Source organism: Pan paniscus, chromosome 21 (assembly GCF_029289425.2).
Source record: "Pan paniscus chromosome 21, NHGRI_mPanPan1-v2.0_pri, whole genome shotgun sequence".
NCBI classification, from domain to species: domain Eukaryota; kingdom Metazoa; phylum Chordata; class Mammalia; order Primates; family Hominidae; genus Pan; species Pan paniscus.
In genome coordinates, this window is record NC_073270.2 from 14,853,408 (window position 1) to 14,877,965 (window position 24,558).

Below are 24,558 nucleotides of genomic sequence, written 5' to 3' on the forward strand. Positions count from 1 at the left end.
CCTGTGCTTGGGCCAATGGAATTGAGTGAGATATACAATCTAAAAACAGGCTACCCTGGAACATTTACCCCAATCTTTGACACAAAGGTAGTGTTTTGTTTTGTATTGTGTTTTGTTTTGTTTTACTTTCTAATATTCTGAAATATCTTAGAATAGTTCTTAGTTTTCTTTTGTCCCAGGCTTTACAAGGTTGGAAGGGGCCTATTCCCATCTTTACTCTGGAGGTCTCATCTTCTAATGCTGGGCATTGGGTAGATGCTTATGGGTCTGGGCAGCATCCTTGTTCTCAAGCAGTAAGAGGATTCCAAAGGGCATTTTAGGTGTTATTCAGCAGGCACTGACTTGCAAGATGCCAAGAGCCCACAAGAGAAAGCAAGATGACCTGAAGAAATGGATGTTCCTTCATTCTCCACTTGCCTGAAGACAAACTGAGATTTAGGTGAAGCTCACATCTATTTCTGCTAATAACAATCCCACTGCTAATTATGGGATGTGGTAGTTATAGTGATAAGAGAGGAGCTATATTCAGAGGGGTTTAGAAAAGGTTGCAATGTACGGAGGGGTTTTTAATTTGTATTAATATTTCTCAGTTTACTTCCTCCATTTAGATTTAAGATTTACTCATTAATTCAATAAACATTTATTGAGTGTCTGCTATGTACCAGGCACTGTTCTATTGGCTGGGGATAACAGCAATGAACACCACAAACAAAACCCTTGCTTTCATGGAGTTTGTACTTTAGTGGAGGGAGAGTGACAACAAATATAATAAAATACTGTATGTTGCATGGTGATAATTTTGAGAAGAAAAATACAGCAGGGAAGGGGTATAGAAGAAGGTGTTTGACAGGATTTGCAATTTTAGAGAGTGATTGTAAATTTAGAGAAGGTCCAGGGAAGAACCTTCTGAAAAGATGAAGGTGAAGGAAGGGAGCCCTATGGACATCTGGGTGCAAAGGTATTCCAAGCAGAGAGAACATGAAAGGGGGGCACATGCCTGGGGTTTTTGAGGAACAGCATGGAGTCCAGTGTATACGCAATAACATCAAGAAGACAGTAGTAGGAGCTGATATCAGAGAAAAAAAAACACGAGGTCAAGACCATAGAGCCTAATAAGCAAGCCATTGTAATGCTTTGGTTTCATTCAGTGTGAGATGGAAAGTCACTTCTTTACCTGACATATTTACAGGAGTAAATCATTGCTGGGTTGAGAATAAACTGAAAATTTGAATCCCCTACTTCCAAAATGTGCAAAGACATCATAAGATTGATAACGTTTAATAAGCATCTGTGACTTTATAAGCCAGGTGGGTCTCTGCTCTTTGTGTCTTAATATTTTGCAAAAGTAATTGCAGTTTTTACCATTGACAGTAATGGCAAAAACCACAATTACTTTTGCACCAATCTAATATTTAGGACCTCAGACAGTCCACAACTTAGAAGACTCAGGCCTGAAGACAGTCTTATCCTCTCACGGTTGACTAAGCAAATGTTTGTTGAATGAATGAAAGAATAATATTGATTGAGAATTAAAAAAAAACAGAGACAATAGTTAATAATTCTGAGTATCCTGAATAAAAATAGTGCCTATAGCCTAAATTTTCTATTAAAAAATGTAAAGATTTAGCAAAATATTTACCTGTGTGGTGACATTTCTTTCCTTTTGTCTTTTATTATGTTCTTCTGCTTTGATAGCTGCAATACACAAAATTTTTTATAAAATTTAAAAGCATTTTCTTTTTAAAATTTCACTAAATACAATTTATTGTTAAAAAAACTTCTAGAAAACTTTTAGAACTCTAAGAATAATGTTGACAATAATTTATAATTTAGAGTTCCTAATAATGTGTTAAAAATAATTCCTTCACTGATAATTTGTAAAGCTAGAACTTGACACCAGAGACAATCTATATACTTTAATCAAGCATTCTGAAATTGAGTTAATAACATGAAAGAGTTCTATAAATCATAGAGCTAATTACAATAGTGGAAAACTTTCTGAGGTAGAAATGTATTTAATTAAATGTATCTATATAAATAAGTGCCATCTATTAATAGAAGCTATTAAAACATAGAAGAGGAAATATAACATTTTATATTTTTATGGACTCATCCATATGTCAGAGAGATACTAAAAATTAATTGAATGATACAAACATCTGAGAAATGTAGACTGATAATTATACCAGGCTTTGAAATTTGAGAAAATAACTTTCAATGAATTTTTAATGAACCAATTTTAATACTTTTTTTTATAAAGACTATATATATATCATATAGAATACATGCATAATCATTGGCATATTTATTTTTGCACAGTGCTTGAAATTTCTTCACTTTCTTAGAGAAACAAGTCGGAAAACGTGAGATGACAGGATAACACATCATGATGTTTCAACTTTACTACATTACTAAGATTGACAAATTTTCAATTGCTGTAAACAAACAAATCTGATGCATTGTAAAAATGATCATATGTTTTGGGAAGTAAAAAAATGCAAATATGTGATATATTCACATTTCACAGGCTGAAGAATTTGACCACAAACCAATATGAAATAGTCAAAATTTTGTATTTCCAAAAAGTCAAAAGCTTTTAAGAACAGGTCATAAATTTTCTAATGTTATTTCTGACATAGTATTTATTAATTAATTTATTTATTTCTACTTTTTTTTTTTTTGGACACAGAGTCTCACTCTGTCACCGAAGCTGGATGTAGTGGCACGATATTGGCTCCCTATAACCTCTGCCTCTGTGTTCAAGCAGTTCTCATGCCTCAGCCTCCCAAGTAGCTGGGGTTACAGACATGCACCACTGCCCCCAGCTAATTTTTCTATTTTCAGTGGAGGTGGTGTTTTTGCCATGTTAGCCAGGCTGGTCTTGAACTCCTGACCTCAGGTGATCTGCCTGCCTCAGCCTCCCAAAGTGCTGGGATTACAGGCCTGAGCCGCTGCGCCCAGCCCATTGTATTTATTAATTTGATGTTTTATTATTTCACTTACCAGTGAACTTTAGTACTTGGCAGCAGCCTCACAATTATACATCTGTTGTGTTTACTTTGTAATCTAGACCTTATAGGAACTGGTCCCAGATTGATTCATATTTAGTCCTCTGTCAAATTAGAGAAATAACTGGCAAATTCTAAATAAAAATTAGGCTGGGTATGGCAGCTCACACCTGTAAACCCAACACTTTGGAAGGACAAGGTGGCCGGCTCCCTTGAGCCCAGGAGTTTTGAGACGAGCCTGGGCAACATAGTGAGACCCTGTCTCTACAAAAAATGCAAAAATTAGCCAGCTATGGTGGCATGCACCTGAAATCCAAGCTACTTAGGAGGCTTAGGTGGGAGGATCATTGAGCCCGGGAAATCAAGGCTGCAGTGAGCAGAAATTGCGCCACTGTACTCAAGCCTGGGTGACAGAGCGAGACCCTGTCTTAAATAAATAAATATTCAAAAACTGCCTGGTAAGCAAGGCATTACTAAGGCATACCAAATTCTTTTAAAGACGATACATATCTGATACTATTATATACATTAGGATTGTTCCTTAGGTTCAAGATATGAATAAGTTTTATTAAATATTATTATAAATAAAGCTTTATCCCAAGTTTGTCAAGTGATTATATTGGGACCATGAATACTCAACGTCAGAGGCAATGTAGCCTCATGGTCTACCATCTGGCTTTAAGTCAAACAGGCCTATATTCTAGTCTTGATTTTGTAACTATTTCATTAATTGGTATGATAATTAAATGAGATCATTTATATATTTAGCACAGTACTTAATACACAGTTTTTAATAAATGTTAGGTATATAAAATTATTATTATTATTATATGGAACCTACTTCTTTAAAGGATTTAAGATGCCTTGAGGATATTACATGTGAGTGCAAAAGTACTTGCAGTTTTTGCATTGTTGGAATTTGCCGTTTGATATTGGAATACGCTACTTAAATAAATGTGGTTATGTTACACATCATTTTAATGGGCATTTCTCACCTCATGTTTTTTGCTTATTACTTGCTGTTTATTTTATGTTTATTTTAGACTATGGAATGATGTTAGACAAAAAGCAAACTTGAGCGATTTTCTTATTTGAGTTCAAAATGGGTCGTAAAGCAGCAAAGACAACCTGCCACATCAACAACACATTTGGCCCAGGAACTGCTAACGAACGCACAGTGCAGTGGTGGTTCAAGAAGTTCTGCATAGGAGGTCTGGGCGCGGTGGCTCACGCCTGTAATCCCAGCACTTTGGGAGGCCGAGGTGGTCAGATCACGAGGTCAGGAGATCGAGACCATCCTGGCTAACACACTGAAAGCCCATCTCTACTAAAAATACAAAAAAAAAAAAGTTAGCTGGGTGTGGTGGCGGGCGCCTGTAGTCCCAGCTACTTGGGAGCTACCCAGGAGGCAGAGCTTGCAGTGAGCTGAGATCGACCCACTGCACTCCAGCCTGGGCGACAGAGCGAGACTCTGTCTCAAAAAAAAAAAAAAAAGTTTTGCAAAGGAGACAAGAGCCTTGAAGATGAGGAGCATAGTGGCTGGCCATCGGAAATTGACAACGACCAGTTGAGAGCAGTCATTAAAGCTGATCCTGTTAAAACTACATGGGAAGTTGCCAAAGAACTTAACGTCGACCATTCTATGGTTGTTCGGCATTTGAAGCAAATTGGAAAGGTGAAAAAGCTTGATAAGTGGGTGCCTCATGAGCTGAACGAAGATTTGAAAAATCATCATTTTAAAGTGTCCTCTTTTCGGCCGGGCGCGGTGGCTCACGCCTGTAATCCCAGCACTTTGGGAGGCCGAGGCGGGCGGATCACGAGGTCAGGAGATCGAGACCATCCTAGCTAACACGGTGAAACCCCGTCTCTACTAAAAATAGAAAAAATTAGCCGGGCGTGGTGGCGGGCGCCTGTAGTCCCAGCTACTCGGGAGGCTGAGGCAGGAGAATGGCGTGAACCCAGGAGGCGGAGCTTGCAGTGAGCTGAGATCGGGCCACTGCACTCCAGCCTGGGCGAAAGAGCAAGACTCCGTCTCAAAAAAAAAAAAAAAAAAAAAAAGTGTCCTCTTTTCTTAACAACGAACATTTCTCGATTGGATTGTGATGGGCAACGAAAAGTGGATTTTATATGACAACCAGTGATGACCAGCTCAGTGGTTGGACCAGGAAGAAGCTCCAAAGCACTTCCCAAAGCCAAACTTGCACCCAAAAATGGTCATGGTCACTGTTTGGTGGTCTGCTGCCGGTCTCATCCACTACAGCTTTCTGAATCCCAGTGAAACCATGACATCTGAGAAGTATGCTCAGCAAATTGAAGAGATGCACTGAAAACTGCAACGCCTGAGCCAGCATTGGTCAACAGAAAGGGCCCAATTCTTCTCCAGGACAAGGCCTGACCGCTCGTCGTACAACCAAAGCTTCAAAAGTCAAACGAATTAGGCTTTGAAGTTTTGCCTCATCTGCCATATTCACCTGACCTGTCTCCAACCGACTACCACTTCTTCAAACATCTTGACAACTTTTTGCAGGGAAAATGCCTCTACAACCAGCAAGATTCAGAAAATGCTTTCCAAGAGTTTGTCGAATCCTGAAGCATGGATTTTTACACTATGGGAATAAACAAACTTATTTCTCCTTGGCAAAAATGTGTTGATTGCAATGGTTCTTATTTTGATTAACAAAGATGTGTTTGAGCCTAGTTATAATTATTTTAAATTCACAGCCCAAAACCACAATTACTTTTGCACCAACCTAACGCATTAGTAGTTTAAAAGGGACTATGGCATGTAAAGCATAATTAGAGAATTCATGTTACTAGCACTTATTAATGCTTTGCCTGTAATGTGACATCTCTCAATTATAGTATCTTTCAAAGAAAATTCCTTAGCCTAATTATATTTGTGTATTAGAAATCAGACATTGTGACTGATATTATAGTCACATAAAATGTCTAGCAGTTTTTAAACTCCATTATCACAACTAGAAAAAGTAAACTAGAAAAAGCAATGTGATTTGGTAGATTCCCATTATTATATTCCCCAAAGTACACAGAATAAAATTAGAGTTAGTATGTACAGAACGTACAGACACAGAAGCACAAACTGTCATGTGTATTTGAGTGAGAGGAGAAAATTATAGATATTAAATGGAGTGAAGTTTATATTATACACTGGTCCAGAAAATCAAACTGTCAGTGGTCAAAGAGTAACATGAAAATTACAGGGCTAAAAGCAGTCATCGAAAGTAGGATAAGTGTAGATAAAAGAATTAGGGAAATGGAAGGAAGCATAAGCATATAACTGAAGGAATTAACTATCCAGTAGCTTAAAACATAACATGAAGACAACAGCAATTGTTCATTGTTTCCAGCAGAAGATGTGCAAGCCAAAACACTTTTGAAACTTACGACAAGGGTGTTTATTTTCTAAATTTCAGGCTTTTAGATTTTTTACCTAAAGAAAAAGAAGCTTCCATTGGCTACTAGGGAAAACATTCTGTTACAAATAATGTGTCCCATAATACTTTAGAGTAGCTTGTTTTGTACCACTTGAGAAACATTGGTGATTGCTAGAGATCTGCACCACTGTTTTATCACTTCCCCTACAGGATGTTGAAATTCCCACAAATTCAAGCACTCCCTGTAAAAAACCACAATCTACCGGGTGCAGGAAGAAAATATTAGATCTACTTGCCTGAGGCTTTAAAAAATCTCCTTCATTATCTCTATTTTAGGGATATGTTTCATAATGCACATAATAGATCAGTAGTTCATTATCATCATGAATAAATAAATATATATAATAGCGTATACCATCAAAAATGTCTGATGTAGAGTTAGCCTTGGAAGGGGACTAAAGTTTCATTCAGCTCTAGAATTATAGCTCTAACTGTAATTTATTATATGCTAGATTCTTTAGATACTTTATCTTCAATCTCCATAACAACCCACCAAAATAGCAAGCACAGAATATCTGTGTTCTCACCAAGTGAGAATAAGTCACTTGTCCGAGGTCACAGGGCAGAGTGGGATTCAAATGCAGGTCTGACTCCAGAGCTCTTCTTTCTACACCATTGCCACTCCAAACCTTACCAAAGGATTCACAATAGGTTGATTTTAAGTGGTAAATTTCTGTAATGACATCAACTCCATTTTTTAAAAAACAAAAATCTGATTTATGCAGAACATTTTATGGGACATATCAATTTACATAACATGAAACACACCATCCTATGCACACTACAGCTTTGATTTACTCCTCCCCTTCCACTGAGATAGAAGAATTTTGAAGTGGTAGGGAAGAAGCTAGCACTACAGCCTACTGCCTCCAAAAGAATTGTCCATGTGGTTTTTGGGGCATGGAGGGGAAGCCCATCAGATTCATAGAAGACTTATAACGTTTTTAAAAGTGTTGTGTTGAACAAAAGCCACTAGCTTGGGTTAAAAGAAATTGAGACAGTTCAAAATGAGAAGAGGCCTCTGGGCCTCCATCTTTCTAGGAATAGGAGACAGCATGAGAAAGCTACTCAGTCACAAACATGGGCCATTTCTTATGTAAAAGGAAGGACGACTCAGAAGGCAGAGCCAAGCCCAGAGGGTATTGCCAAGAGCCAAATAGAACAATACATTAAGGAACCACTTCCGGAGGGTAGAACTGGGCCCTAATTAATAAACATTGCCTGTCCCTGTAGTAGAGGAATCTTCCAACATGCACCTGGCTAGATTTCCAAATTGCCATGGACCAGTGACTAGTATATCTCTCCTTTTGGGACAGCAGTGTCTAATATGGTTTTGCTGTCTCTCCAGTGTACATTGGGTATGTGAAGGCATAGGGGAATAACTTGTCTTTTTAGTTTACAGGTGCCTGAATTAAAGAACTATACCTAAGGAACTTCATCGACATCTTGACTTCATACAGACCATGAGATGATGGATTCCGAGCTTGATGATACGATAAAATGAGACCTGGGCAATTTTGGGAGGATGAGATTCATGAAAGAGACATGAATCGTTGAGGCCTAAGGGTGGACTATTGTAGATTGTTACAACAATGGCCCCCAGGGAATCACAACTCCTTGTATTCACATCGCTTTGCAGTGTGACTTTGCCCAGTCCTCCCATCAGGAGATGGAGATTATTTTTTCCCACTCCTTATGTCTGGGCTGCCATTTTGACTTTCTTTGACCAACTGAAATGTGGCAGATGACACTTCAAATTCCAAGGCTAGTCCTTAGGCCTTGCAGCCTCCTTTACCTTCCTGGGGCAATGCCGTGAGACCACCATGTCCTGAAGAAGCAAGGAATAATAGACCATGTGGACAGAGAGGCCCAGGCATCCCAGCTGTCTCTGCTGACCACCAGCTGCATGAAACTGCATGAGAGTGAGTCCAGATGAGATCAGTGAAAAACCACCCAGTCAACCCACAGAATTATGAGATTATGAGGAGTAATAAATCATTGTTGTTTGAACTCACTAAGTTTTGGGTTGTTAATGCAGCAATTGACAACTGAAATGATTCTGTGTTTTCAGCCTATTAGGACTTCTTGATTCAAAAATCTCAATTCTCTGAAGCTAAGGTAGACCAATAACTAATGACAAAATAAATCATACAGAATATAGTCTTAGCATTGAGAAAAGGATTAGAAGAATAAAATATCGACCAGGCACAATGGCTCATGCCTGTAATCCCAGCACTTTGGGAGGCCGAGGCAGGCAGATCACAAGGTCAGAAGCTCAAGACCCACCTGGCCAACATGGTGAAATCCCATCTCTGCTAAAAAATATACAAAAATTAGCTGGGCATGGTGGCATGCACCTATAATCCCAGCTACTTGGGAGGCTGAGGCAGGAGAATTGCTTGAACCCTGGAGGCAGAGTTCCAGTGAGCCAAGATCATGCCACTGCACTCCAGCCTAGGCAGCAGAGCAAGACTCCATCTCAAAAAAAAAAAAAAAAAAAAAAAAAGAAGAGGAAGAAGAAGAAGAAAATATTAAAAAAACTCTTTATTATAGTTCTTACCAGATCTAATTTCTCATGAGAGTTTCAAAATGCTTTAACTCCTGGCTTCACCATTTATTTCTCTAGTGTAGACTCACCTCCTTTTTGTCCCTGGTGTTGTCTAACTCCATTCAGTTCACTCACCTACTTAACTTCCAAGGACTATTGTTCTGTTCATCAACCCTTGCTAGCCAATATCTTGACTTCTCATTCTCTCTTATATTCTTTCTCATTTCCTTGAAATATTTGGCAGTTTCCCAATCTAAACAATCTGGAGCAGCAAAAAAAAAAAAAAAAAAAAAAAAATCAGAGTAACAATAGGCCAGGTGCAGTGGCTCACGCCTGTAATCCCAGCACTTTGGGAGGCCGAGGTGGGCAGATCACCTGAGGTCAGGAGTTCGAGACCAGCCTGGCCAACATGGTGAAACCCGTCTCTACTAAAAATGCCTGTAGTCCCAGCTATTCGGGGGGCTGAGGCAGGAGAATTGCTTGGACCCGGGAGGTAGAGGCTGCAGTGAGCTGAGATTGAACCGCTGTACTCCAGCCTGGGAAACAGAGTGAGACTCCATATCAAACATAAAAAATAAAAATAAAAATGAGAATAACAATTAAAAAGCAAAAAAACCATTTTCCCCTAACTTCAACCCTGTTACCAGAGGCCTGACCCTAATATTTGCACAGCCTAGAGTAGGAATACAAACGGCAGTCCACCTTCTATATGCCTAAATATATATATTTTTTTCCTTGAGATGGACTCTTGCTCTGTCACCCAGGCGGGAGTGCAAAGGCACCATCTCAGCTCTCTACAACCTCTGCCTCCTGGGTTCAAGCGATTCTCCTGCCTCAGCCTCCCGAGTAGTTGGGATTACAGGCACGTGCCACCACTCCCAGCTAATTTTTTTTTTGTATTTTTCTTACAGATGGGGGTTCACCATGTTGGCCAGGCTGGTCTTGAACTCCTGACCTCATGATCCACCCGCCTCGGCCTCCCAAAGTGTTGGGGTTACAGGCATGAGCCACTGCACCCGGCCTGTATGTCTAAATATTTAAATGTCATCAATCAAGCTAACAGTCAAAGAAAATATGTTCTATCCCCCTATTTTGTCAAATATATCTTTATTAAAAACCTGGGAGGCCAAGTTTGAATTTGGAGTCTTTGCAATCCTTGCTTTTGTGTAAGAAATTGTCAGCATAGGAAGAGCCAGCCCAAGGACCCCACCCCACCCCACCCCCAAATGCAACCTGCCCTTTTTCGTTGAGCACATTGTAAATGTGTGGTGTGCTCTGCTATCTGCTATCTCTTCATTTTTTTTTTTTTTTGAGACAGAGTTTCGCTCTTGTTGCCCAGGCTGGAGTGCAATGGCGCAATCTCAGCTCACCGCAAACTCCGCCTCCCTGGTTCAAGCGATTCTCCTGCCTCAGCCTCCGGAGTAGCTGGGATTACAGGCATGCACCACCACCCCTGGCTAATTTTGTATTTTTAGTAGAGACGGGGTTTCTCCATGTTGGCCAGGCTGGTCTCAAGCTCCCGAGACCTCAGGTGATCCATGCGCCTCGGCTTTCCAAAGTGCTGGCGGCCATCTCTGCTTCTTAATAGTCTTTTTTTTTCCTACTTTACATTCTTGAAATCTAGCTTTTAACCTTTTCACATAGATAACTTCTTTCTCAAAGGCCAGTAATGACCTCTTTTTCTTGTCTCATTCAATGACATCTTCCCCCAGACATATTTGCTTAGCTTTACAGTCTTTCTTTTTAGACGCTGTTGTACACCAGCTTCTGTGACCTTATACTATCTCCGATATCCTTCTTCCTTCTAAACCCCTATTTGAGAGTTTCTCTTTTGTTTTGAGTCTCCTAATGATTTTGTATTTCTCAGTGCTCAGTCCTCACCTCTTCTCTCTGGCATGATGTGAGGGTTGAGCTGGGCCAGTGGGGAGTTTGGAGTGGACAGCTGTGGGTGCAGGAGGTCAGGAAGTAGGAAGGGATAATGTGCTGATTCCCACATAGGCTGCCACTTAAGAAGTAAAGCCCTGGGAATCACACTGTGATGAATGGAAAGCAGAAAAACACAGGTAACAGGAGAATCCAGAGAAGACACTCATTCAGGCTGACAGAGGTGAGACAAATAGTAAGAGGTCAACCTGGCAACGAGGATGATTCTAAAACCTGGGACTAAGTTTCGAGAGCAGGTCAGGCTGGGAATAAATGACTAGAAGTGTGCAGACAGTAAGTACCAGAAATGGGGAGAAAACTGGCGGTACATAGAAGAAGAGAGATGATTTGCACTACAAGGGCCCAGAGAAAATTCTCCCAATGGGATTTTTGTTGGGTGAGTACTTAGTTTTCTGAGGAAAGCACAGCGTAAATCAGACCCAGTCATTTCATGCCTGCATTCATACAATAGCCTCCTAATATATTTAATTATAATTGTTCTCATTTTAATCTAATTTCCGTCTACCCTTAGAATAATTTTCCCTAAGTACTGTTTTCATCAAGACACCCATCTCCTTAAAAACCTACAAGTCTTTGGTCGGGCACAGTGGCTCACGCCTGTAACCCCAGCACTTTGGGAAGCAGAGGCGGGCAGATCACGAGGTCAAGAGATCAAGACCATCCTGGCCAACATGGTGAAACCCTGTCTCTACTAAAAACACAAAAATTAGCTGGGTGTGGTGGCACGCACCTGTAGTCCCAGCTACTCGGGAGGCTGAGGCAGGAGAATCACTTGAACCTGGGAGGCGGAGGTTACAGTGAGCCGAAGTTGCACCACCACTGCACTCCAGCTTGGGTGACAAGAGCGAGATTCTGTCTCAAAAAAAAAAAAAAAAAAAAAAATCACTGATCACAGACCACCGTAAGAGATATAATAATAAAGAAACTTTTGGAATATTATGAGAATTACCACATGTGACAGAGACACGAAATGTGCATATGCTGTTGGGAAAATGGTGCCGATAGACTTGCTCAACACAGGGTTGCCACAAACCTTCAAATTATAAAAAATGCAGCATCTGTGAAGTGCTATAAAGTGAAGGGCAAGAAAACAAGGTACGCATGTATGACTCTAGGTTCTTTATTAGTTTAATTTGTGAGATGCTTGTCTTTGGACATCACCAATTGATGTTTTCTTCTTCTTCTTCCTTCTTCTTGCCTCTTCTTCTTCTTCTTCCTCTTCTTTCTTCTTGTTTCTAATTTCTTCTTTCTTATTTTTTGAGGCGGAGTTTCGCTCTGTCGCCCAGGCTGGAGTGCAACGGCACAATCTCAGCTCACTGCAACCTCTGCCTCCTAGGTTCAAGCGATTCTCCTGCCTCAGCCTCTCGAGTAGCAGGAATTACAGGCGCCCGTTACCACACCCAGCTAATTTTTCTATTTTTTAGTAGAGACGAGGTTTCACTGTGTGGGCCAGGTTGGTTACAAACTCCTGACCTCAGGCAATCCACCCACCCCGGCCTCCCAAAGTGCTGGGATTACAGGTGTGAGCCACTGCGCCTGGCCACCAAATGATGCTTAGAAATAGTCATTTCATATTTTCTTATTTAACCATGTGAAGAAGTTGGATAAATTACTAAGTTATTTTACCTCCCTGAGCCTCAGTTTTCTATAAAATGGGAATAGAAATACTGTTCCTACCTTTTGGAGTAAGTGTGAAGACAGAATAGAATCAAAGTTTAAATTGTTTGGTGTTTTATTAAATACATGGCACTTTAATAACAAATGTAAGTTCCTCTCTCTTTCTCTGTTACCAGAGACCTGTCTTTTTTTTTTTTTTTTTTTTTTTGAGATGGAATCTTGCTCTGTCACCCAGGCTGGAGTGCAGTGGCACAATCTCAGCTCGCTGCAATCTCTGCCTCCTGGGTTCAAGCGATTCTTCTACCTCAGCCTCCCGAGTAGCTGGAACTATAGGCACGGGCTACCACGCCCAGCTAATTTTTGTATTTTTAGTAGAGATGGGGGTTTCACCATATTGACCAGGCTGGTCTTGAACTCCTGACCTCGTGATCCACCCGCCTCGGCCTCCCAAAGTGCTGGGATTACAGGAGCCAGCCACTGTGCCCAGCCAAAACCTATCTTTTTAAAGGAAGTAGCATTAGCATCTGTGAGAAAAGTACTTCCCTTACTGAAATAAAGTGAAGAAGCTACACTTTGTAAGCCATGGAAGAAGCAGCTCCTGCTGAACTTTACTTTCTCTCTGGCTTTTTCTCGCTCTGATCACTGCTCCTACCCCCTTTTCCTTGAAACCTCTTTTCTTGGTTCCCCTTACCACATGTAAAACTGACTGGCATTTTCAAAACAGATTTAGTAATTCAAGAAAGAAGAAAAAATATATAAAAGGCACAGACACAGTCCTATATACACTGACAGATCTCTGGTTATAATATCTCAACTGCCTTCTGCCTGGTCCCAGCTCATTTCTTTTCCTGGTAGAATTTCACAAGAACCTTTCCCTACTTGCTAGGGGAGTGCCATCTTACTTTCAACCATATGGGGGCAACTTTCCTTAACACCTGGTTCTGTCTGGCATTAAGGGCAGGAATACAAATTCTAACTGCCACTCACCTAAGCTCTTCCCATTCTGAAGGACACAGCTTTTCTCTTCTCCAGAGCCGTGAAATGAAGAGGGTGACGGGTATTATTGCCCCCCAACCTCTATGCTCTGAGAACACCTTGGTTTCCTAGAGAGCCATCTCAGTCATATAATAATTGTAACATCCATACAGCAAGAATTGCATATATATGAGGGATAGAAGGGAGATATTCCATTCCTCTCTTAACAGAAATGATTTACAATCATTATTTCTACATAATTAGACCAAACCTGGATATTTCAAGGTCTCTAAATACAAATACATTTTGATGTATTTTTATATATTTGGTAATAGGCTAATGGCTTAGTTATATAAATTAAAATATAGTAGATGTTCTGAAAGTCTGTAATTTAGTGTCAGTGTCTTGAAAAGATATTTCATAGTCTTTTATTCTCTCTTCCTCATCATTTCCTTCTTCAAGTGCAAAGATAGCAAAATTTCCATAAAAACTAAAGTTACTGGGGACTAGGTTTTTATTTATTCTTTTCTGGAATAGTTCCGTTACTTATTTTAATTTTTATGAAGTTTAACTGAGTAGAGAAGGCCAAATAACTCAGCTTTGCTGAGAATATTCCTTCCAGAAGCCTAATTACCTCCTGTAGATACAAGTAAAGAGCTTAACAGCAACCTTGAAGGATAGTTGAATAATTGATGCAATGTGCCTGGCACAGTGCCTGGCACAGTGCCTAGCACATAGCAAGTGCCTAATAAATGTTATTCTTATGATTAATTCTTCATTAGGTGAGAAATAATTTTGGAGAAATGCAAATTATAAATGAGAGTATGCGGTGGAACATATTAACTGATGACAATATTAACTGATGGTTTTTCTTGGTACTTTTTTGTACCTGTGGCCTTTTCCCAATTTAGTCAGTGAGTTGCTCATTGCTTCAGAAAAAAATAATGATGTGGTAGAAAGAAACGAATTTTCTTGGCTGTTGGAGGAAAACAAAGGACTTACAATCTGGACAATAGAATAAATGTAGAATAACTGGGATATAACATCAAAGTAACTGCAAGGCTTTCTGTGCTCTCTTCCCAAAATGAGAAAACATTCCCTGGACTAGGAGTAGGGAGAGAGCTAGAGAGGTGGTAAAGAGAAATTAACACTACAATAGCTTGACATTAAATGTATTAGCTTGACATTAAACAGAAATTACATTCCAATGTTGAAAAAATTGTTGTATTTCTTGCTTGCTCAAATGTATGAACTAAAATGTATAATGGATATATTGACTTAGTTAATTCTATTCATACAAAGTATGAAGGCTTTGTTAATGGTGATTGTAAGATGTGATTATGTCCTCTAGAAATAGGGCACTAAAGCTTTTAAGCTTAGAGACACACAGTGACTTTAGTTGAAAGGCTGAAATTTTGCAACAGATAGAAAGTTTCCACTTAGGGTTGTGATGAAGAGTGGAAATACTCAAATACTTGTTTTGTTGTCAGTAGTTGAAGTGGCTGAAATATGATTAAATAGGCAGCAAGGTGGCCTGAATATATTCCTGTCATTTCTAAGTCCCAATGTCCCCACAAACTAAATCATTATTTCTCATGTGCCCCCTCCCAAGTCACCTTCCTTTCTCCAATATTCTGCCCGTCAAGGGGATCATCACTTTCTCAAGCTCCAAATCTTCCACCATGTTTTACTCATTCCATGCCAACATCCCCATGAACAGGTAAAACATTGTTGTGTTTTGTTTTTCTTTGAATTGCACAGTCGTGGGTGGGGAGTGGGAAGAGTTATTCTCAGAAATAAATGAGATCATGGATGTGAAAGTGCTTGACATTTGCTAGGCACTCAGTAAAGTTTCTTTTAATTTCTTCTGTCTGACAATTTAAGCCTTTGAATAATCCAATCTTATTTTTCTTAGCCAATTTATTTCCCACTACACCCTGCTCTTATTGAAGTGGTAGTATCCTCCTACCCCATATGTACATTCTACTCATTCTCACACCCATGTATTTTACTTATTTGTGCACTTCTAATTTGGAATGCTTTCCTGTTCTTTTCCGAATATCCAATTGTTATTCATCCTTCCAGGACATGTCTTTCCTGTTTCAACATTAGAGCCAGATGCCTACCATAGTTCCTGTCCTATAACAGATTCTTAATACATATCTGTTAAGTGACTAAATAAATTTGCCTTCCTACCTGTAGGTCTCACTGGATACTACTGCCTTCAATGACCCATCCGTTCTTGGTACATCTTCAGGAAGTGGTACTCCCTTGTCACTTATGTTAGCACCCACTCATATATTGAATTTTATTCTACGGATTGTAAGATCTCTGAAGAAAGTGCTCCATCCTCTTTTTTTTTTTTTTTAAAGTTTGCCTCTAGCACTCTGCACAGTTTCTTAATTAAAAATGTTGTTTGATTAAATACTTTTATTATAACACAGCATGTCATTCTGCTGCTGGATCTAAAATTTAACCATCTGCCTTTTAAGTTACAATACAAAACTTAGAGTCAAAGAATCGCAAGTTTGGAATTGTCTTCTGACATACCATGAAATAAAATCCAGAATCTCAAGGTTGGAAGACAGTTGTCTCTGCAACAGTGGTTGACATTTAATTACTAAATATGGATAGACATTTATGATGTTTTTAATTATTTTGCCATGACAAACAATACTGTAAGGGATAACCTTGAACATGTTTCCTATAAAACATGTATAAGGGTTTGTTAGGGTGGACAAGAAGAAGTAAATTTGCTCATTTGAGAGGTAGTATGCTCATTTTAAATATTAATAGATAATGCCAAATTGGCGTTCCAAAAAGCTACCATTCTACTTCCACACTTAGTATATGTATGTTATATATAATACTGCCATGGCCGGATGCAGTGGCTCAAGCCTCTAATCCTAGCACTTTGGGAGGCTGAGGTGGGCAGATCACCTGAGGTCAGGAGTTGGAGACCAGCCTGGCCAACATGGTGAAACATTGTCTCTACTAAAAATACAAAATTAGCCAAGCGTGGTGGCAGGTGCCTGTAATCCCAGCTACTTGGGAGGCTGAGACAAGAGAACTACTTGAACCTGGCGGGTGGAGTTTGCAGTAGGCCAAGATCGTGCCATTGCACTCCAGCCTGGGTAACAAGAGTAAAACTCCGTCTCAAAAAGAAAAATACTGTCACACATATTAATTAATAGAAATTAATATTCCTATATATTACTATATATATTATATATACTATATCTATTACTATATAGGAATATTAATTTTTTCTCACCATAACTGGCACTTTTCAATTTTTTTCAATGTATTGTGATAATACTGGTGTCTCACTGTTAATTTTCATTTGCATGATTACTGGTACAGTTAACCATCTTTTCACATTTGGGAGCATTTATATTTCCTCTCTAAGGAACTGACTGTTAGGTCATTTGCCCATTTTTCTATCAGGCTCTTTTTTAAAAAAAATCTTTAGGAATTCCTTATATGTTCTAGATGTTATTTGATATGGTGTGTATGTTGTAAATATATTCTTCAGTCTGTTTTCAGCCTTTTAACTGTTTATTGTATCCTTTTCACCATAGAGGTCTTAAATCCTGAAGCAGTGAAAATTATCCATTCCTTCCTCACTTATAACCTTTTTGTTTGTGTTTTGTTCAAGAAGGTTTTCTTACCAAGCATTTGAATCTATATTTTAATGTATTTCCTTGAACTATTTTTATAGTTTTGTTTTTACAATGTACTTTTGTTTTGTTTTGTTTTGTTGAGATGGGGTCTCACTCTGTCATCCAGGCTGAAGTGCAGTGGCACAGTCTCAGCTCACTGCAACCTTCACCTCCCAGGCTCAAGCGATCCTCCCACCTCAGCCTCCTGAGTAGCTGGGACCACAGGCATGTGCCACCATAGCTAGCTAATTTTTTTTTTTTTTTTTTTTTTTAGTAGAGATGAGGTTTCACCATGTTGCCCAGGCTGGTCTTGAACTCCTGAGCGCAGGTGATCTACCCACCTCAGCCTCCCAAAGTGTTGGGATTACAGGCGTGAGCCACCGTGCCTGGCTACAATTTACATTTTTAATCCATCTGGATCATTTTTGTGATTCGTATGAAGTGGGATCTACCATTTTGTCCTAAATAAATGGACAATTTGTCACTAGCAATCATTGTAATTCATCTCTTTCCTATTACATTTTAAAACCTTCTTTCAGGTACTAAATTCTTATTCATACACTGGTCCATTTTTTAACTCTCTGTTCTGTTTTCCTGATCTACTCCTCTATTCTTCTGGCAATACCCTAATTACTGTATATCTAATTACTGTATATTTATAATTGCATATTTTACTATCTGGTTGAGCAGGAACTTCTCTGTGTGTGTGAGGACACACACACACACACCCTCTATGTTCCTCTTTGTGAAACTTATCTTGGGAATTAAGGCATAATTTCTTTTCTAGATAAATTTTAGAATAAGCTTGTCAGATTCATTTAGAAATCTGTTGATATTTTGACTGGAATTGTTAATTTACAATTGATTGGAAATGTTAATTTACAAAAACTTGGCATATTTGCAACACAGATTCATTCAGACGTACAGCTTTAATTTATTCAGGTTTCTTTGTTTAATGTTCTCCAGATACATTTTAATTTTTATTCCTTGGGTATTTTACTCCAGCTTCATTAAATTTATTCCTAGCTATTTTATAACATCTGTTGCTACTGTGAAAAGGATTTTTAAAAAGAAATCTTTGTGATTGTTGTATTTCTAAAAAATAAAATAAGCCTTTATTTAGATTTATCATAAGTCTTAAAGGTTACTTGGCTTACCACTGACTTCCAGTCTTCTCTTGGATTCATTTTTCATTTTGCTGGAGCATGTCTTCTAGCTATTATTTCAGCTAGGGTTTGTGGGTGATAAATTTTCTGAATCCATTCATGTATGAAAATGTCTCATGTTTGAAAATGTCATTACACTTGTTTGATTGTCAGATTATAGAATTCTAAGTTCAAAATCATTTTCACCTCAGTATTTTAGAAAATATTTCTCTAGTGTCTTCTTATACTCAGTGTGGCTAAAGAATCTGAAGTCAAGAGGGTGCTTTTTGTTTGTAAATAACATGTTTTTCTCTTTAGAAGCTTTTAGGATTTTCTCATTATCCATAAAGTACTCACATTTTACCACTATTTTCTATGAGCGGGTCTTTTCCCAGTGTTCTTGCTTGGCACAAAGTGGGCCTTAATGTGAAAACTTGAGTCTTTTTTCATATCTAGGGAATTTTATTTGATTTATTTTTCCTCTGAGTTCTATTTTCTCTTTCTGGAAATCCTATTGTATGGATATTGTAACGTTTGTATGTATCCTCCAAGTGCCTTAACCTTTATTTCATATGTATCACCTCCCTGTCTGTTTGTATTATGATGTGAAGGAATTTCTCAGTTTGATCTTGAGCACCCAGGTTGCTCTTCACCTATGACAATTTTGCTATTCAGCCTTAAGGTTTTCACTTTTGCTATCAGATATTTCATTTCTAAAATATCTTTTTTCTTTCATTAAAACCTGTTCTTGTTTCATGGATTAAGTAACCTCTCTAAATACATATTATGGTATTTTATGTTTAAAAGTCTTCATATGTTTGCTTTTTTAAAAATATGGAATGCTTCACAAATTTGTGAGTCACCCTTGTGCAAGGGCCATGCCAATATTCTCTGAATTGTTCAAATTGTAGAATATGTAAGCACTGCTGAGTCCTAATGTCCTCGTGTTAGGCTTGGATTTTCCGTTAGCCTGTCTGTGAATGCTATAACGAATTATCTCAGCTTTCTACCAGTGACTTTGTGGGTATTGCAGAGTGTGCTATCAGAATGTAACAAGAGCTAGTCTTCTAGGAATAGAGACTCCATGAATATCACTAGCCATTTGCAGTAGCATCCTATGTCTCTGGCACAAATGCCGACCACAAATGCTCCCACCTAATGGCGATTTGTCTCTTTTTGCACTTATTTTTGACTATCTACTGCACACTTTATTAGAGTGGATTCTTTGAGGCCTATGATGAAGTTGTCTTTCCATGGAGAAAACATGAATTTACTTTTGCCAGGTTCCTGATGTTTAACCTAGGTGCCTAGATCTAACCTTAGATCTAGTTCTAGGGTTGGGGTGCTTGGGAATCCCTAAGCAATGTAAACCCAAGCTGTGAGGGCTGGCACATGACCACACAATTTCTCAGAGATATATATTTTTCTTTTTCTTTTTCTCTTTGCTCTGCTAAAAGTTAAGTCCTGCTGATCCCTGGACTTGGGAAGGGGTAGTGTGCCCTTATTTTAAGAGTATAGCATTTTCTGTTGAAAAGGTCTCTTATTATACTTCTCACCCTGGATGGGTCTAGAGTATTGGATTCTATCTTCTTTGTGTGGCCATTAAAACTAATGTCTACACTTGTCTAGCACAGGGGCAAAAGCTGCTTTGATGTTCAGGTGCAGGGCTGGGGCCAGGATGGGGCAAGTCCTGGCTCTGCTCAGGGGCAGTTGTGCTTACTTCTCTAGATTCTAGATTTTCCCTAGATTTTTTGTCTGGTACTTCACTGTCTTCTCAACTCTCTGATGCATTTAAGAAGTTTGTATTTTACATGTATCATTTTATTTCAGTGGGAGGGTTGGTCCAACAACCTAGTAATCTAGCCTTTCCTAAGTCTTGCCCTTTCCTCTGTATATGGTGGTAGTGGTGGTTGAGAGGGGAGTAGGGGTCAGAACTGCTAGGCTGCTCCTGCTGCTTTTTATTTTTTTTTCTTTTCTCTCTCTTTTTTTTTTTTTTTTTGAGACAGAGTCTTACTCTGTCCCCCAGGCTGGAGTGCAGTGGCATGATCCTGGCTCACTGCAACCTCCGCCTCCTGAGTTCAAGAGATTCTCGTGCCTCAGCCTCCCAAGTAGCTGATATTACAGGTACCCACCACCATGCCTGGCTAATTTTTGTATTTTTAGTAGAGACAGGGTCTCACCATGTTGGCCAGGCTCCTGACCTCAGGTGATCTATCTGCCTCAGCCTCCTGAAGTGCTGGGATTACCGGCATGAGCCACCGCACCAGGGCTCCTTCCTTTTTTTCCCTGAACCTACCTGTACATCTTTCCTAGAAGTATTCTCTTTTGCACATTTTGGGCAAAAGTTTTCTCTTTGAATTCAATTCCACCGATTATTTTGTCTCTTGGGAATTCCTGATGATTTCAAAGACACTCCTGCTTGTTTCCAGAGTTAATGTTTTCTTGTTTTTTTCTCCCTAAATCTCTCAATCATGGAAGCTGCAGGGTGTAAATCATTTTATCCAATCTCAGAATATTCTCTTCAATCCCAGCATTATAATCTTGATTCCAAGTCTGTGGGGACAGGCTTAAAGAAGTCATAAGAACCAGGTATTTTTTACTACATTTTATGGGCTGATAAATGATATAAATAAGACTAGATGACTATAGTAAATAAATGGAAGAATCCAGTAAAATTAGAAAATCTATAAAAAACTGATTGTCACTATTAGAGTTTATGTAATAATCATACTGCCAAAACAACTGGTTGAAAAGCAAATAGCTCAATCAATCACCTGGCTGTTTGTTCTATATGAAAGCAAACATATGTATATTTCATTTAAAAATATTTGGATGATTGATTGAATTTTTAATTTTTCATCTGGCTGTTTAATAGTATGCACAAACAGCCTGAGGCAAGTAAATATGATTGTGAGGAAAATACGCAGCACAGTCCTTCGGAGAATTCAAACTTAAAATAACAGAGGTAATACAGAGTAAACGCCTTTGATTCCCACCACAGAATTCAGGTCCTACTAAACTCTGTTCTTCAGAATTTTAAATATCTATAAATTTAGAATAATAAAAACATTTGAATGACCTACTCCACAGGTTTTGGGAATGTATTTTACAAAGTATAGCATTACATGTATGTTAACTACTATTTAATTTTATAAGTGCTTCTGAGCATCTACTAAATGCCAAGTTCTACAATGAGCTAAAGGAGATCTAAAAGGCAAGTACAAAACAATCTCTGTAATCACGTAGTTAGCAATCTGCTAAGGGAGTTAAAAACTAACTCAATTATGAGACTTTGATGCATAGGACAATAAAGGCACAATGTGCTATTAGGAAGGGGTTGGGAAACTTTTGTTTTGTTTTTTGTTTATAGAGACAGGGTCCTACTATGTTGTCTGGGCTAGTCTTGAACTCCTGAGCTCAAGAGATCCTCTTGCTTCACCCTCCCAAAGTCCCAAAGTGCTGGGATTACAAGCATGAGCCACCAAGGTTTTTTGTTTGTTTGTTTGTTTTGAGACAGAGTCTCGCTCTGTTGCCAGGCTGGAATGCAGTGGTGCCATCTCTGCTCACTGCAACCTTTGCCTCCCAGGTTCAAGAGATTCTCCTGCCTCAGCCTCCTGAATAGCTGGGATTACAGGTGCACGCCACCACACCCAGCTAATTTTGGTATTTTTAGTAGAGACAGGGTTTCTCCATGTTGGCCAGGCTGGTCTCGATCTCCTGACCTCGTGATCCACCGGCCTCGGCCTCCCAAAGTGCTGGGATTACAGGCATAAGCCACAGCACCCGGACTGTTTTTTTTTTTGTTGTTGTTGTTGTTTGTCTGTTTTTTTAAAGAGGAAGTAGAACTTAAGATAGACCTTAAAAGATGAACAACATACTATACTTTAGATTTATGGCGGTGATGGGGAAGAAGATCGGATGACAGCCCACTCCTGTTGACAGACCGTCTGAAGAACAGATCGAGAAAGACATGGAGGTGGGAGAGTTAGCTAGGTATACTGAGTAGCTAATAGTTTGAATTGGTTGAAATAAAATATGTGTGTAGCTAAGACAAAATAGAAAGGAAGCTAGGATCTAATCACATAGGATTTTGACTACTGGACAAGACATTAGAACTTTATTCTATATAAAGTGGATGTCTCAGCAGGAGAACATAATGAGGATAGATTTGGAGTTGAGGAATATTATTTCTGGCAGTAATGTATGTGGATAAGAGAAAAGCAAGTTAGAAGTGCATTAGTGTAGTTAAAAGATACTAAAATGAGATTTTAAATTGAGACAGTGAAAATGCATAGATGGGAAAACCCCTGAGGACGTAGAATTGACAAGATTTGGTAAAAGAATAAGGGAATGAATAAATATAAAGGATTAGGAAATTCTGGTTCTAGATTTAGCTTTGCAAGATGACCCAGGAGAAGCAATTTCACCATGGTGGGCCTCAGTCTTATCTGTAAAAACACTGAATTAAATGATACTTAGGGGAATTAGAACTGTATAATCATGCAATTTGGAGTACCTGAGAACAAGGTGAGCAGGGAAGGATAGTTGATGCCATTAACAAGAGAAAAAACACAGGAGGAAGTAACCTTGAAAACAAATGTTGATTTAAGGAATCTGCATACATTGTTCATGATCATCATGTAGCTGGATATGCTGGTCTAGAGATTAGAAGGAGGGTATGAGATACAGACACACATGTAAACAAAGTTGTGGGGCTTGGGTGAGAGCACAAGAAGCATAGAATACGAAGAGCAAGAAAGCCAAGCACCGAACCTTGGGCACAGCATTTAAAAGGAGAATTGAGAAGGACAAGCCCATGAAAGAGCCTGAGATGGCTATACAGAGGAAGAGGGAAAAAGAAGATGGTGAGTAATGTCACATGGTGCACAGAAGTTAGCAGAAAGAACAGCAAGAGGCCGCTGGATTGGTAATCAATGAGCTGTTGGCGTTCTTTGAGAAAGCAGTTTCAATTGATGGGGGGATAGATCTTGGGATCCATTAGGAGCAGGTAGAAGGCTAACACTGGCAAAGAGAATTCTTGGGATATACATAAAATGGGAGAGACTTATGAACCCTTATGTGCAAAAAAAAGTGGAGTGGAATTGGGAAGAGTGATTCCTGTCAGACAAAAAGAACTCAATGAAGCTGAGATAAAGCTGATGCATGAGTATTTATGTGTTCTGCAAGGGGGTCTGTTCCCCTAGCTCTCCCCAGGCCGAAGACTGTCCTCTCTCCAGTAAGTGCTACCCTGCTGAATAGATCCAAAAAGCAGCAGTAATTGTTTGATACAGAAACCTTTTAGATCTGTATACTAAAAATTATAAAAATTTGATGAAAAAAATTCAAGGAGGCATAAATAAATAAAAAGATATCTTATATTCATGGATTGGGAAAATTAATATTGTAAAAATGTCCATATTACTCAAAGCAATCTACAGATTCAATACAATCTCTATCAATATCCCAACGTCATTTTTCACAAAAATAGAAAAAAAACAGCCATTAATTTTGTGTGGAACTACCAAAGACCCCAAATAGCCAAAACAATCTTGAGCAAAAAGAACAAAGCTAGAGACATCACACTACTTGACTTCAAAATATATTACAAATCTATAATACTCAAAACAGCATGATACTGGACTAAAAACAGACACACTGACCAACGGAACAGGATAGAGAGCTCAGAAGTAAACTTATGTATTTACGGTCAATTGATTTTCAACAAAGGTGCCAAGAACACATGATGAGGAAAGGACACTGTCTTCAACAAATGGTGTTGGGAAAAATGTATATCCACTGCAGAAGAATGAAATTGGACCCTTATCACACAAGGCATACAAAAATCAACTCAAAATGTATTAAAAACCTAAACACAATAGAATAGCTCTATTATCAAAAAGACAAAAATTAACAAATGCTGGCAAGGATGTGGAGAAAAGGGAACATTTAAACACTGTTGGTGGAAAGTAAATTGGTACAGCCATTATGGAAAGCAGTATAGAGGTTTCTCAAAAAACTAAAAATAGAATTACCATATGATCCATCAATCCTACTACTATTTATCCAAAGAAAAGGAAATCAGTATACTGAAGAGACACCTGTGCCTCCATATCTATTGCAGCACTATTCACAATAACCAAGATATGAAGTCAACTTAAATATTCATCAACAGATAAATGAAAATATAAAAATATAAAACAAGTA

General features: G+C 38.7%; 1 protein-coding gene and 1 non-coding gene across 7 annotated transcripts in view; both read right to left on the bottom strand.

The window, feature by feature from the left end:
• SEL1L2 (SEL1L2 adaptor subunit of SYVN1 ubiquitin ligase) overlaps positions 1-24,558 on the bottom strand; it is a 149,119-nt gene that overhangs the window by 112,589 nt on the left and 11,972 nt on the right. For all 6 annotated transcript variants that reach the window (XM_055105077.1, XM_055105076.1, XM_055105075.1 and 3 more), the window contains exon 2: positions 1,640-1,695. In XM_055105077.1, coding sequence (XP_054961052.1) covers positions 1,640-1,695 — 56 coding nt within the window. The remainder of the gene's footprint in view (positions 1-1,639; positions 1,696-24,558) is intronic.
• On the bottom strand, positions 19,183-19,285 carry LOC112438068 (U6 spliceosomal RNA). The gene has a single exon (XR_003026565.1). It is a non-coding gene; the product is annotated as a U6 spliceosomal RNA (small nuclear RNA).